This window comes from Epinephelus lanceolatus, chromosome 23 (genome assembly GCF_041903045.1).
Source record: "Epinephelus lanceolatus isolate andai-2023 chromosome 23, ASM4190304v1, whole genome shotgun sequence".
Classification (NCBI taxonomy): Eukaryota; Metazoa; Chordata; class Actinopteri; order Perciformes; family Serranidae; genus Epinephelus; species Epinephelus lanceolatus.
In genome coordinates, this window is record NC_135756.1 from 18,611,798 (window position 1) to 18,627,635 (window position 15,838).

The 15,838-nt window shown below is 39.8% G+C and overlaps 1 protein-coding gene and 1 long non-coding RNA gene across 2 annotated transcripts in view; one reads left to right on the plus strand and one right to left on the minus strand.

The window, feature by feature from the left end:
• The window catches only part of LOC117248981 (uncharacterized), a 146,731-nt gene that overhangs the window by 26,373 nt on the left and 104,520 nt on the right, over positions 1-15,838 (plus strand). The gene's annotated exons all lie outside the window — the stretch shown is intronic.
• Positions 161-15,838, minus strand: part of LOC117248979 (chemokine-like protein TAFA-2) — a 122,397-nt gene continuing 106,719 nt past the window's right edge. Inside the window, exons 4-6 of the mRNA XM_033614250.2 lie at positions 10,918-11,042; positions 9,604-9,660; positions 161-1,135 (exon numbers count right to left, since the gene is read on the minus strand). Coding sequence (XP_033470141.1) covers positions 9,631-9,660; positions 10,918-11,042 — 155 coding nt within the window. The 3' untranslated portion in view covers positions 161-1,135; positions 9,604-9,630. The remainder of the gene's footprint in view (positions 1,136-9,603; positions 9,661-10,917; positions 11,043-15,838) is intronic.

Genomic DNA, 15,838 nt, shown 5'->3' on the forward strand with positions numbered 1-15,838 from the left:
GAATGTCATGTTATTTGCAGATAGGCTGATGACATTCAACAAGGCATACCCTGCCAATACCAATAACAGACAGACTGGCCTTGCCATCCCATGAGCCATGCTGCTAATGTGGCTAAAAACCAGTCATTGTTAGCGCACAAATGCTTAGAAGACACATGGCTTTAGTTACACAACCATAGTTTATTACTGATGTCATCACTTACACAGACAAAGGAAGTGTCAGCAATACCTACTGAGAGGTGATCAGCAAATCATACTGGAGTCACTAGTCAAAAACAGTTTTGGGAACATTGCTGTCATCACACAGCCAGTGACCAGATGCTGTGTGTTTAATTTACACTGCTGTTGTCTAGAATCTGAACTCCAGAGCTGTGATACAAAAAGAAAATCTGGCAGAAGCGGCAAGAAATGGCAGAGTGATTTTCAAAGGAAAGATAAACCACGACCGGATCCAACTTTCTGTCCGTTAACAGCTGGTAGGTTTGATCAGTTTATACCTTTCCACAGCACTGGTTTAGGTCAGCGTTCCTCATAATGTGTATTGGTTTTATGCTGAGTATTAGCTAAATAAGGTCTGTTTTCCCTTTGTGTTATGGCGCAGAGTATGAATGACACACTGATGAATGTGGTTGTGTATTTCTTTGAAAATCACCCTGAATAACTGCTGCTCAGCCACGTATTTTAATCTTTATCTGAACCTTTGAAACTACACGTTGTTAGAGAAGAAAGCCACAATCGACTGAGAAAACAAAATCACATTTTGTATTGAATATTTGCGATGCTTACAACACACTGACCTGCCATTCTCTCCAGTCAACCTGTGATGCAAATCCCCCGTAGAGGACATATTACTCTAGAAATCAACACATAGGCAAAGTTCACCGTTGTATCCCACTACAAGCAGTACAATGTCAGAGAATAAATCCTGTGGTCCCATAAGGCTAATCATATGGAGTCCTCCAAAAAGAAGAGCTGAATGATCAGGGCTTGATGTCCATAGAGTTCAAGAAGAAGCATTCAGAGTTCTTTCAAAGATTAATTGCAGTCCAGAAGAAAGGAAGTCTCTATTTACAGAAAGGTCCTTTGCATTACTTCTCTTTTGATGATCCGACAAAGACCGGACCTGTTGGTTCACCTGTGGCAGAAAGAAAATGTGTTAAAATGAAATCAGAGCCATCAGAATGCTACTAACATCAAAACTCCATCTAAGAAACTCACCCCCACAAGCAACACTGAATATATTTGTGTGTTTGAATGGTACTTCACATCATTTTTATCGATATTGTACACAAACGCCTGCCTCTCTCTATCTGAGTGGTGTAACACAATGAAGCTGAGCACTTGACATAAGCAGAGACTGATACCATGGCTGAGCAGAAAAAGAAAAGGGCACGACCCACAGTAATAAAACTCAACTTTATCAACAGAAGATCCGAGAAGGAAGACATGAGACTCCCGCCCACACTGATTGACATGTCAAAGCTGTTGGCAAAGCAGCTACAAAATCAGATGCATTATTCAACACTTCAACACTTTTTATTCTTGCAGTTTATTTTTAATGGTTGCCACTGTGAGAAAGCTCATTATCTTCAGATGAAAAATAAGGCTAAAGGTCTAAAACCCCAGCCAGAGGCCTTAAGAGGCTTCATACTGGAGAAGAGTTGTATGAAACAAACTGCATGCTCACAGTTTTCTTTTTGTGGAGACTTAGAAGTAGTTTATCATAAGGGTGGTGCTACAGGTCTAGACCATGGAGTCTCTAAATTCAGAAGGGTTTGTCTTATTAGGAGCAGGAATGCTTTTGTCATTGTATTTGGGAATCTCCTGATTAAAGCTGGGGTAGACAGAAATGTGGACAAGCCCTTCCCTCTCTGTCCTAAGCCCCTCCCACCAGACAATCAAAGACATGTGCACACTTAATACAGTGTTTCCCATACATTGATTTATTTAATCTTATTTCATTCTAGAGTTGACCGAAGTGTTTTCACACAGCCCCTCCTTGCCTGGCTCTCTCTCTCTGTTTATCAGACCATAAATGAGACAAGAATTAGCTAGCCACCCCATGGTGCCTCCACCTTGCTTCCCGCTACTTCTTCTCCAGGAGGAGAGCAGGCAGCAGCTTTGGAGATGGACCTTGGGTCAGCGGCTGTAGCGGCTTGAATTTTGCAAGTGGAAAACCTCCAGAGCCAGGTGTCACACCAGGCTGGTGGCCAGTGATACTGCAGGGTCTAACCTGTGTAATGGCAGCAACAGAAAGTTTGCTGATCCAGTGGGGAGTCTGGGCTGTCTAGTCACCTGTAGTTGGGGTTTATGCTTGCTGGATTTGGGTTGCTGCGGCTCTCTGCTGCTCTTCTTTGTGAGGTGGTCTGTAGTGATGGGGAGTGACACATTGTGATGAACATGGGGCCACAGTTGTGAGCCTTTGGCTCCGGTTAGCAGAAGGCTAAACTATCAGCAAAATTTTCTCCATCGTCTTTGAATCGCTTCACCAATATCGATGCGTGTTTATTGTCAGACTCTCCTTTTGGTTCTGTTTTTGTTTTTTAAAGTCAGCTTTCCTTCTTTGGGTTAATTTGCAGTTGTTGTCAATGCTGGAATAGCAACTTTCTCTGCAGGATTTTCTGCCATTGTTCAGGCTCTCACTGAAGGGACGTGCATGTGCATGCATTTTTAGAACTGCGAGTAGAAATGCCCTCTATTGAAGTGACCAGTGATTGGCCAGAGTCTCCCTAACAGGCTAGATTTTCTAATGCCTGAAAACAGAGCCAAGAGCCAAGTCTAGTTTTCTCTCAGACCACTTGAATCACAGTGTGATTACAGTTCAATATAGGATTTGTGTCCAGTGATGTTAAAATTAAACTACCTATTCCAACTGTATAATGTTGACTGGATGGATATTGCCATTATTGTATGACGCTAGCAAGTGAAAAACATCATTGTAATTGCCTGAAAACTGAGAATGTATTTTGGTAAAAGAATATCAAAACTAACAACGTCAAGGTCCACCCTGCCCAGTGGATGGGCGGGGGCCAGTAAATGTTCATACAGTGCAAGCTGATGACATGTGACATTGTAATTGACTAAAATACAAACGGAGAAGGCGTAGTGCGTCATGGAATGCCCTTTTAGCTTAGCCTTTTTTTTTAACCTGTACTCAAAGACAAAAGAAACTCCCCAGGCCACACCACCTTACTGAGCAGTGCGTTTGTGTTGCAGAACCCCTTACTTCTAGGTTTGGCACCCTTGTTAACAGGATAGCACACCTGCAGAGCCCGTGTGAGGAGCATTGCCTCAGGCACGTGTGTGTGTGTCGGGTGTCATTGACATGGTTTGTGTTTTATTTTTTAGAAGTCCAGGTTCGAGTTCTGTTGAAGCACCGTTGCCGTTTTAAAAGTATCGTTTTAGCACCAGTGTCAGAAAAAACCTTGCCCCACTCAACCTGCAGGGTTCAGGTCGGGCTGCTCTCTGTGTGGTGCAGTCCCTTTGACAGAGTGAAAGACAACAGTCAAGTATAAAGGTCAAGTTGTGGAATTCTTTCAGATTCAGTATCACTCCAGAATCTCATAAAAGACTTATATTGGCTTCATGTATCAGCACATCGATCTCTCCGTTAGGGTGTTGGGCAGTATTCAGGATGAAGGATGCTGGTGAGTTGGGTTTGTGCTTCACACCGAGGTTTTCTCTCCCCTTTTTCGATGCTGTCAGATACTCTGAAGACCTCCATTCTCCTTGAGATTAAATTGCCTGTCATGAAGCCCAGTGGCTGACTGGCAGCTCCTCTGCTCCTCCAAAAGTACATTCTGGAAAAGGCTCTCGAGGAACATAACATAACAACCTTCATAATGACGTCCGCTATCGATTCCAACCGTCTGGCAGCTGCCACGTAGGTTTGACGGACTGACTGAAGCCGTCGTCGAACTTGTAAGGCTCCATTATGGATGCTGAACTTTTGATAGGGAACAAACAGCTCTGACAGCCTGGTTAGATTAATTCACAAATGAGTCGTTTGACACAGAACACGCCAGAGCAGCAGCACCACGCTGCACAGTGTCGTATAAATCATCCTCAATTATGCAGAAAAGCAAAACAATCCAAAAACCATCAGGCCATCACTTGACAAGAAAACCTGCATAATCATATCAAACACAGGGTAAAGAGTTTCCATAAATTTAGGTTGTCGCAGCACTTTGCTGTTCCCTGTACCAGCTGTAATAAATTCTTCCCTTTACAGAGTCATTTACATTCTCAGCTGTCACTGTGATTAATGTGGTACTAATTTGAGAATAATTCCACGCCGAAAAGACAAAGAGCAGAGCTGCTCCTTGTCAGAAGAGAAAATGTCTTCAGAGATGGATCTATACACCGTGCCTCACTTCAGGAGGGGGGGGGGGGGGGGAATCATTAACAGTATTTGAGTGACTGTCTGAAACAATGCTAAAAATACTGAGAGGAAAACTAAGTCTTCAGTGGGTGTTGCGTTCGTTTAATTGGTGGCTGACAAGTGCTAATTTAACTGGCAAAGGATTCATTTCCATTTAGTGCCTGAAGTGAGGTTGGCTGAAAGATTTAACACAGCAGGTGCATGGGCTTGTGTTTGTGTAATTCAGCCGTGTAATTGGCACACCACAGTGTCCTTCTCAGCAATATGTTTTGTGTTGTGACTACCGAGTCTGAGGTTTCATAGTATGGGCATTTTAAAGCTGCACCAGGCTGTGGTGTGAGAATCTGCCTGTGAAATCAGCAAAAACAGAAAGCAGAGACACTGCAGGTTCATCAAATTCAGTTTTAATGTCAGGCCTACTGAGTAACTATTGCCACAAATCACAACTTACAGTGACTGTGGTACTTTATATTAAGGTTCAAATATTCACCATTAACTAGTTGCTTATTAGCTTGCATATTGGTGGCATATTGGCTCTTTTGGGGGAATTGAAAAGATGTAGCAAGTGAGGAACACAAATGAGGCCAGTGTTCTTGGTGCAGCCGTTAACCCTCACTTCTAGCATTAAATTTGGGGGTCTGTAATAGTGATGTTCCTGGCAACTAATTTACTAAAGAAAATTGTAATTAAGACTTGTCGACTAGTCTAAAAAAAGGTTTTGGCACGGTGTATTCAGGCTCAACATATTCCATGAACTTCCTGAAGCCTTTACCTTGCTGACTAGTGCGGGGGCGGATGTTTAATCGTTAAGATGACTAATCACGTACATCCCTAGTCTGTAATGAAGCTCTGGATTTGCATCTGGCAGTGCAGCCCAATCCACTGTGTTACTGCATTATTAATAACTTACAGTGCTTGCAATAGTCCACCTTCCACATTTGCTTCACTCTATTTCCACATCAGAAATCTGAACATTGGATAAAGCCAGCTTCAAAATTCTTGTGTCACTTTGTTGAAACGTTTTTGTCAAACATTTTTACAGGGGGACTTTTAGATCAGTGTTTCTCAACTGGTGGGTCGCGGTCCAGAAGTGGGTCATGGATCCATTCTGAATGGACTACAATGTGTCAAGTTAGTAAAAAACATTCTTAATTTTTAAGTACAGTGAATTTTTGGCACAGAGCTTTTATTTGTGCTGTTTCCTGCTGCAGAGTGAGTGACTAACAGACAGCAACTTAACAGAGACAGCAAACTAGCTTGACGACAAGGCCAACCAGAAGTATGACACTGAATGTATTGAACTGTATGGACCTTGAACTAATAACTAAGGAGAAATCTGGACCCTGTGGCTGGACCAGGTAGGAACCACTGTTTTAGATATATCTTTTAATCACTACATACATCAGAAAACAATGTCAACAGCCATAAAAAAATCAATTTTGGCCATTTTTTTTTAGGAATAAAATGAAATATAAATCAGTTCATGAATGATATATGAACAAACCCCTCCGAAAAAAATCTTAGGGATATAGATTGGAATAAAACTTAGGACTACTCAAGTGGAGATTTTTGGCTCAGAGTATGAGAACAAACTGAGAAAATGGCCTTTAAAGATATTTATTGTAAAATTCCAAAGACTTTTAGAGCAAAAGTAAGACAGTACAGGTGAATAGGGTAGAAAAAATTAACTATGAAATATCACCATGAAACTTCTTCAGCTGATCACTCATGTTAAGACATTTTTTTTCTTGTATTACAACTTTTCTGAGTTGTGTCTAAATATGCTAATGAGGCATTGTCTAATTAAAAATGCACTTTTTGCACACATTTCCAGAAAAGAAATCAGAACTAAAATAAACACCTGAATGTGTATTTTGGACATTTTCTTTCCCCTACTCTGACAGAAAAAGCAAAACGTTTTTATCCGTGTCTCACCTATACAGTGTTACCGTGACTGTTCTTGAGGGAAATTTGTAGGCGACATGTCGTTCTGCATTAATTTGAATTTGATTTTAGTATTAATTTAGTAGATGAGCAATGGAGAACATAAGATAGCAGGAGGACAAGAAAAATCTGTATTTCACTGTCAGGCTCACGTTACTACGACATGAAAACCTGCATCTGATACAAACACACCCATGGTGCAAACAGTGCTTTGAGTCACAGAATATTCAATGTGAAGTTGCACTACAGAATACTTTGCACCGTGATTGGCCCAAGTGGCAGCGTGAGATAACACTTTTTATGAGCTTTGCAGAGGCGTCACAGAACCACTGACTCTGATTGTTTGAGGCAATACCAGATGAATAATGCAAATCATTACCGTATAGCCTGGCGCTGCTTTGTTTTGATCACTTGTTGGAAGAGTACACAGCAGACTTTAGAGGAGGTATTCAGCACCTTAATCCCTGTTAGATCTGATGTTCTGTGCATAAGTAATATCTCACAAGTAATAAACTCAGAAGGTAGAACCTTAAAGGCAATATTGGCATGCAAAAAAATAACGATAAAGATACTTTAACCTACCACCTGACGCTCCCTTGACTGATGACTGAACAGAAATAGATCATTAAATATGTATAATGGAGAAACTGAGGTGCTCCTTAAAATTCACAAATATCTGGTCAAGGTGGACTGAGTTTATTACACATTTTTTATGCACATTAACATTCCTCTCAGTTGTTTGTACATCACAGAGATTTAAGTAACATGACCAATGGGATTCCTTTTCTTCTTTATTTGTTTCTTTACTTGTTTTGTCCCTTTCCTCATTTTTATTTGCATTTCAAAAGTGAGAAATGTCAGGCAGGACTTCTTGTTTAATTCAGAGTTTAGTTTTTATGATTTTATTTTTATTATCGTTTTATTTTTATCCGCTTAAGTGATCAAAGTGAGTCTTAAATGTGTGCCACAGTTCTATGAAAGGAGATTAGAAAAGATTCAGAGATGGTTGTCTCTATGATGGATCGTTATTAGAACTGTTCTGTGAGTTACTGTTAATAATAGCAGGTTTAAGTGCAATCCATGTGTTTAAATATTACATCGTTTACTATAATGTGTGTGTGGTCAAGTGGGACAGAGAAAACTGTGGGTTCACTGAGAGCAGACAGGTGTCGATGATCGGAGCAGACTGTGTGCTTCCCGACCACGATCTAGAGGCTGAGGGAGGAGCAGTCAACAACATGTTTATGATGATGATGTTAATATTACATGTTTGTAAGGCTTGAAGTTACAAGTTATAATATAGTACTGTGATTGAAGATTTTTACAATTCCACAGCTAAATAATACTATGTTATTCCATAGAAACAGAACAAAAGAAGAAAGGGCATTTCCATTTTAATCAACCATTTTAACTGCTGTAGCAGCCTTACCTCTGTATAAACCAGGGGTCAGCAACCTTTACTACCGGAAGAGCCATTTTTGGTCCAAAAACAAAAGAATTAAACCTGTCCGGAGCCGCAAATTTTATTTGAGCCTTTTAGTAAAGGTACAGCAGCCGTATTATGTGTAAATTAGCTTATCAACATAGTCCAGGGGCCAAGGCAGATTTTGGAATCATTTAAAGGGACCAAACAATTTTGGTATTTTTGACTTGGATTGAATTAGATTTGATTGAATTGAATTGAATACAAGTGAATTGGATTGAACTGAATTGGATTGAAAAGAATTGAATCTAAATCTAAATTGAACCTAAATCTAAAAAAAAATAAATAATAAAATCACAAATCTGTGTCATGACTTCTGAATGTGCAAGGGGAATCACTACTACATTATTCTGTGTATCTGTCTATTGGTGAGGAATCATTGAAATGTAGACGAGGTTGTAACTTATCACACAAAACAAGACACTGCATCTTTTCTTCTTGCATTGCCCACCGCCACTTCACTGTTAACGTGGTTACTGGGAAACATCCCATTCATCAAAAAAAGTAATCATTTATAGAAAAAGGAGGAATAAACACACATTAATAGAACAGACTTCCTGGTTAAAAAAATGGTTTTGGTGAGTTTGATTTTGTTTGTGTTGAGCTCGAGTGAAGTTTGGTTTACCGTGAATTAACATACTAATTAAGATAACGTTAGTCAGAAAGAAATCTGTGTTGGTGTACAGTTGGATTTTTGTGTTTAATATGTAAAATGGGTGTAAGACTAGGGTAAGCGTTCTCAAACTTAGTGAGTGTGTTCTTTGCACCAATCAAATGACCAGAGCAAACAGTTCAATGTCTTTTCTCATCATTCTATTTTTATGTGTTATCCTTATCAATTCATGCATCAATTCATCTCATTCCAACATAACCATGTAGGCCTGGCCCACACAGATGAGCAGTTTATATGTTAACTGTATTTAGCGTTGTGTTGGCCATACGATAAAATGATTTATTGCTTAATACAAAGGATAAGGATCTTTAAAAAAATGGCATATAGAATTGCAGTCCCAATATTAGTCTAAAAAAATTAGAATAAGGTTATCTACCCATATCAATCCGTCCCCACTGTTTACAAGTCCAAAATGTACAATTTAAACTGTAGCTCTAAGTGCCCAGATTGTAATGCTGCAGCTCAGCATCTTTGCATGTCAGACCCTGTTCATCACTCTGAGATTTCCTCCACACTGACAGACTGTATTCCCTGCTGTGTCGTGGGATTTGTAGTAGCCAGTCACTGCTTTGTTTACACTGTGAATTCTCAAGGTGTCTCCGGTGTGTATGAATGCATTTATGATACAGAGCAACAGAGGTCGGTATAGCTGGAGGTCCCATGTTTATGTTGTGCTGTTTTCCCGAACGCTCTGCAGAGGTGAACAAGAAAGTCCGACCTCCTGCTGCTTCAGGCAGCCTGCAGAAAGATTTAAAACTTAAGAAACTTGTTTCTCTTGCTGAGTTCAAAGGTGTGCGAGATAAATCCACTGGGTAATGCTGATGCTTTGAACAGGTTGTTGTTGTCTTTGTGGATCGTACACCTCTTCTCGTGCTCCTCTCTCTGGTGGAGTTACACCACTGGGAAAAGTGGTTAATGATACCGTTTGCCTTGTCTGTTTTAATGACAGTGAGGAATGACGCTGTGTAGTAAATAATATGCACACATTCTTTTTGTGCAATGAGGTAATAATGAGACACATTAATGGTCCCTGCTGGGGATTTCTCTGTATTTTTCATTTGTAAGTTAGGACCACAATAAAAAGAGACGTAAAACCTTCAAATATAAAAGCAGATTTATTACCTGGACTGCACTGCGAAGCATCTGACGTTACCAAAGCTGGTCTCTGTCGGCAGAAATCTTTCCAGGCGTTCACAGAGAAGACAACAAAGGAAAAGATATGTTAATTCTCATACTCTACAGCCTTATCATCATCTAAGTTACCAAAATTAACAAAATCTGTCTCTTGATGTTAGACAGGCTCGTCTCAAAGCCCTGGACCAGTAAAAGAAAAAAAAATTATATAAATATATCCCATTTTGAGGTCCCGACAAGTCCCTGAATCAATAGCCCCAGGCTCCAGGCTCCCGGCTCCAGGCAGGTGTGGTGCGGCCAGTTTAAATAATTAAGTACATGGAGAGAGGCAGAACTGAAGTCTACGGGTCGTCATAACACAGTGAAGGATACGCGCCTCATGTTACAACGTTAAAAGCAGGTAATTGGAGTGAGTAATTGGCCAGTTTGGGTGCTCAAAGTGGCCTGAAAGTGCTAAGGAGACATGGCAGCCCATTGATTACAGGCCCCAGAGGGGTCCAAGCAGCGACTGCAAACACTAGCTGTTTTTAGGTAAAGGCAGGGAGGAAGACTGTTAGACAAGCCGCAGCCGGTTGACTTTGAGGAGTTTGAAGTGTGCGAGGTCACATTCAACAGGTTCGAATATCATAAAAGTGCTTGTTTGGTAATACTTTTTTTTTTTGGCCTCAGATTTATACAAGCAAAACACAATAAACCAAAATTGATGTAATGATGATTACAGCAAATCCTAGATTTTATTTGCCATCACTTTCCATGCTGAGATAGTATCGGTACGCGCACCATGTACTCTCATCACTCCATAGTAATTATATCAATGTATGTGTTAATCCGTTGAGCCTTTGTAACTGTGTGAGGAGGTTTCCAGTGTGGAGCCAGCGTCTTTTTGGCAGCAGTGATGCCCACTAGCTTGTTAAATACTTAATAATAACCCTCATTAATAAATGGTAAATTAATAATTAATTAAACTTAAATTAATAGTTTTTTTTACTGTTACAAGACAATAGAATTAATAATAATATTGACTAATTATTATTAGTGCTAGAATAATCAGGTGCAACTTTATAATAGCCACCCAAATAATGTTAATAGACAGTTTACAAGCCATTAACAAATATTTAATACGATGTATAAAATGTAGTGTGCAGCAATAAAGTGTTAAAATATCATCATTTACCATTAGTAATTATTGTGTCATTGTTTGTGACCAGTTAAATAACTATTAACTGAAGTTTAATTAACAATCATTTTATCATTTATCAATGATGGTTTTTGAAAGTGGTACTGTTTGTTTCTTTAACCTACCTTAGTAGTTTTGATCTTGTTCCCTGTAGCACAGCTCCAGCCCTTCAGATCAGGAAGAACTTTGCATTCCTCCCCGTCAAGGCACGGATGCATCTGACACCACCACTTCTGCTCCACTATAGAGGCTGGTAGAGAGACATAGAGGTCAGAGAGCAAACAGTCAGAGATATTTTTATTGATGTTGTCTGTAATTCTCTAAGCTAGTGTTAACTGTGTACACAAAAACCTAAGAACAATATTTGTGGATGATTTCTTTCTATGATATAAAAATGACATGAAAATAAATTTAAACAATTAAAAAGAAAAAAAAGCTATTTTGAAAACTTAAAATTATGAAAAAAATGTGTTACAATTATTGTCAGCAAGTAAAAGCTAAATGATGCTGTTTTGGAAAACACATTTACGGACGAAATTAATCCAGTCCTACTGACTGTGGCAACAAAACAGCTGTGATGAACATCTAAAACATGCAGGCCAGCATGCCAGTATTTTAGACATTTTTCAGTTGTATTGCCCTGTTTAAAACATTTGTTAGAAAAGTAATCAAAAAGTGATCAAATGTAATAACTTACATTGCGTTATTGTGTTATTTATTACAGTTTTAACAGGGTAACTAGTAATTGGTAACACTTGAAGTCACCCATTGGTGTGTGGATTCCTGTTTTGAAGCCTTGAGTTTAGCATTTCAGCTGTCGCCATCTTTTTTTGGGGGGGTGGGGTGGGGCCAAAAGTGACCATATTTGGACGAGAGGTTGAGGCTGTGCAGGAGTCAGGGGTAAATCTGCCTGAAAGCCCAGCCTATTCTCAATCCCAACTCGTCAAATACAGCCGCTTTGTCAGTGATTTCAGCATCAGATGCTGACGTACAGAGGATCCTTTTGCGGCGGTTAGATACACACTGGCGACAGTTATACCTGACACCACCAGCCACAACAAATATCGTCGCTTTGTCATTGGATGTCGGTTTCAGACACTGACATACGGAGACACATTTTGCGGGGATATGATGCGCATTAGGTGGCAGCTATTTGTGACAGTGCTGGCAACTACTGTAGTGTAAAGAGTGAGCAAGTCCGTAGAGGGTGGGTGGGAGTAGAGGTGGATAGGTCAAACAAACGGCAGACTTTCACCCAGGAGCCCGCTTTTTGTTTCCTGTGTAAAACCAAAAGTCAGTGGAGTTATTTTAATAACAATGTCGTGTGCTAGTATACGTAGCCTACTACGCTTAGGATGTGTGTTACGCCCTATGTCACATGATGTGACATTATGTTCATGACAGCCATACTTAATTTAAGCCAGACCATGACTTTGTCATCTTAACCTAACCAGGGACTTTTGTTGTCTAAAATTAAGGAAATAAATGTAAAAAACGTCATAAGTTTATTTGAAAAAGATGGTATGCATGTAATAAGAAGAACCTGTACATTTCCTGTGAAAACGGAATGTATTTTCAAAAGACACAGTGCATGTGACAAGCGTCAATTGAGACACCATCTGTGAACGTCCAAAATTGACGCAAGGGACTACCTAGCACGTCACATTTTGATGTTTAGGTTAGCTGACATATGGGTGGTATTTGACGAGTTGGGATTGAGTGCCCGAGGTGACGATTTGCAGACAGCCTGTCACTCAAAGCAGCCATGCCCTAAAATATGCGTAACTTTAAGGCTTAATAAAGTGTAAATGGGTGAGTTATTAAAAAAAATTCATCCACTGTATAGTTGTCATTAGTCTCGCTCACCAGACCTTTCTCAAGAAAAGAAAGGTCTGGCTGCGCCGACTCTCACTTTAAGATTGGAGAAAAAAACGCCCTGGCTTTTTTATTTCTTTCAACCAATCACAGTCGTTCTTGGCGGTGCCAGCAACGGTGCGCTTGCAAAAATATTGCCGGGGGGAAACAGGTTTTGGTGTAACACACCCAGAAAAATATCGCCTACAGGACGCGAACCATGGCAGAAAAATGGCTACATCCCCGCAAGATCAAACACCGCAAAAGTTAGTAAAGGACGTGTTGAAAACTGCTACACAACCGGAGGTGGTAGGGCGGGACTTCAGCGAGTGGCTCGTTCTGCCCAATGAGAGGCTGATCTATGTAGCGAACTTCCGCCCACTCAGACTAAGTTGTCATAAACAGGGAAATTAGCTATAGAGACCAAAACTGTTTTTTGTACCAGGCTGTAAACATTTTCTGCTGTAAAGTTGAGCATTTTAACATGGAGGACTATGGGGATTGACTCGCTCTTGGAGCCAGCCTCTAGTGGCCATTAGAGGAACTGCAGTTTTTGGCGTTTCCGTGTTGGCTTCATTTTTCAGCCCTGGGCTTTGCTGCTTGTTTTCAACTATATACATCTTCTGGTAGATGCTTGAAAAAAGATCGTTACTGGAAATGTCATTTAGTATTTATGATGTTAATTTTGACCTACAAATTGCCCTATTTTTGTCCAAGCTGTTTTGTTGCCATCGTCATGTAAAGAAAATCAAGTGTCTATATGAACATTGCTTCATGCTGAACTCTGAACATTTGCATTAATTTAATTTATATGATTTTTTTTTTAACTTTTATTTTAGGACGTACTTTGTGTTTCAAGCTCACATCTATAACGTTATAAGCCTGAAACAAAGCGTCTCTCCTAAAATACTAATCAGATCATCATAGCTGTATCTCAACAAGTCATGTCACATCTTGACAGCTGTCTCAGGTAAATGATGAAAGCTTTGCCTTTTGAGTGGCAACACATCTATTTTGAGTATTCAAACACACAAGGTGTTGAGATCCTTGTCATATCCGTGTGTTGAAGATGGGAACTGGGGAGAGATCATCTGACAGGAAAACCTTCAGCCGCAGTGAGTTGCCTCCATAAAAGAGAACATTAAGCTTCTGCTACTCCATTGTACAAGACATCATTTAAATTTGGCATATTACAGAGGTCATTATCTACGTTCCACATCCCCCTCCACCAGCATTAGTGTTCTTTTCTAATGAAGAGGACTGTTATTATAATCCACCCATAACACCGGAGCCTCACTAGAGTAAATTGCACAGAATGGATACTTTATGACGTGAGGGAATCAATTTGTACCACACAGCCATGGTTATAGCAGCAGTGTGGTGTAAAACGTGCATCAGGTCAACTGCAAGCAGATGGTGGTTGTGCAGCAGCAGCTATTAAAAAGCCACAAAGGTTTCTCATGAAATGAAATGGGAGTATTGATAACCAAACATACACAAAGTGCAGGGGATACGTTTCACTTAACAGTTAATGATGCTTTAAAAACACGAGCGCAGCTCAGACTGGAAACATCTGGGAGCAAAAAATAGATTTATACTTTTATTTATGTGATTTTCTTTATTGTAGCTGTTAAAAAGCCTTCAAATCTTCGCTTTGACCTTGAGCTCATATACATTAATGATCAGTAATGTTTCTGTGGCCTTTATGAAAGTAAAGGGCTGAGCCGAGGTCTGATCTCTGTGGCCACACTCAATTATATATCATCTGTTATGTTTTTTAAAAAGAAACTGTTGGAAACTCTTGGCGTTTCTTTTAATGAGAAGTTAAAATGCCTTAATTGCAATCATGTGCCAGGATTGAAGATTACAGTGTGAGTGTTGTGGCTGAGTGTCTCTGGAGTGTGGCCAACGCATATAGTTCTGGCAACAGTGTGACATTAGTTAGCTCAAACAGTACAGCAGATACTGAGCTGTAATTTTGCTATTAAGTTGATAATTGGAAACTCTCCAGCAAAGGTCATGATAAGATTTGACATAGATATTAATACTCAATGTAACTTTCTTCTTTGTGTTTAAGCCTGTTGTTCCTCACACATACTGGTAATAAAATCTTTGACCATCACGTGTGTATACTGTAGATATGGGATTATCTCAAGGGACCTGCACAGCCATAGTCACATGACATTTGAGACCAGTTGTCAGGCAGTGCCTCCAGGCAGTTACTGGACCAGGACAGTAGCACTGATTATAGTCGAGGACTGACTGACTTTTTAACAGATCATTGCTGTGTTTCCAGCTGCTTTTTTATCTCTCACTGTGAGCACTTTATAGGGACCCCTCACTGTATTTCCAGTTGGGATAGTGCCACGAAAAGCTGTTGGTTTTTATTGAGACATCACTGGGTTTCTTGCTGGGATAGTGGCACGAAAGGCAGTTGATTTTTACCAAAACAGGGTATTATCAACGTTTTCACCGAGAAATTGCTGGCTTTCCAGCTTTTCTTGATTAGTGATATGAAAAGTAGTTGTTTTTTACCAAAACATGGCTGTATTTCCTGCTGGGATAGTGGTACAAAAGGCAGTTGGTTATTACCAACATATTTTTATTTTATTTAACCTTTATTTAACCAGATAAAAGACCCATTGAGATCAAGACCTCTTTCACAAGGGTGACTTGGCCAAGAAAGGCAGCAGCACACGTCATAATATTATATGATAATAATGATATTGATGTGTTTCCTTCTGGTAAAGTGCCTTGAAAAGTGGTTGATTTTTACCAAATCATTTCTGCATTTCCTGCTGGGATAGTGGCACTTGAAGTGTTTAGTTTTTACTGAGAAATCACTTGGTTTCCTGCTGGGATTTGGTTTCTACAAAGACATTATTGAATTTCTGCTGGAAAGTGGCATAAAAAGTGGTTGGATTTTACAGAGCCATTGCTGCATTTCCTACTGAGATAGCACCATGAAAAGCAGTTGATTTTTTTATTTTTTTATTTTACCAAGACAGTGCTGTTTTACCAGTATTGATTGTGCCCGAAACCCGGGTATTTTGAGCAAAAACATGATCTTTTCTGGTTGGTTTGAAGAAATAGTCTGGCACATAACCTACCTGTGAAATGGTACATTGTCACTGAGAACCCCCATAATAATATAATAATCTTGTACATCAAGTTGAAACAAATCAACTATCA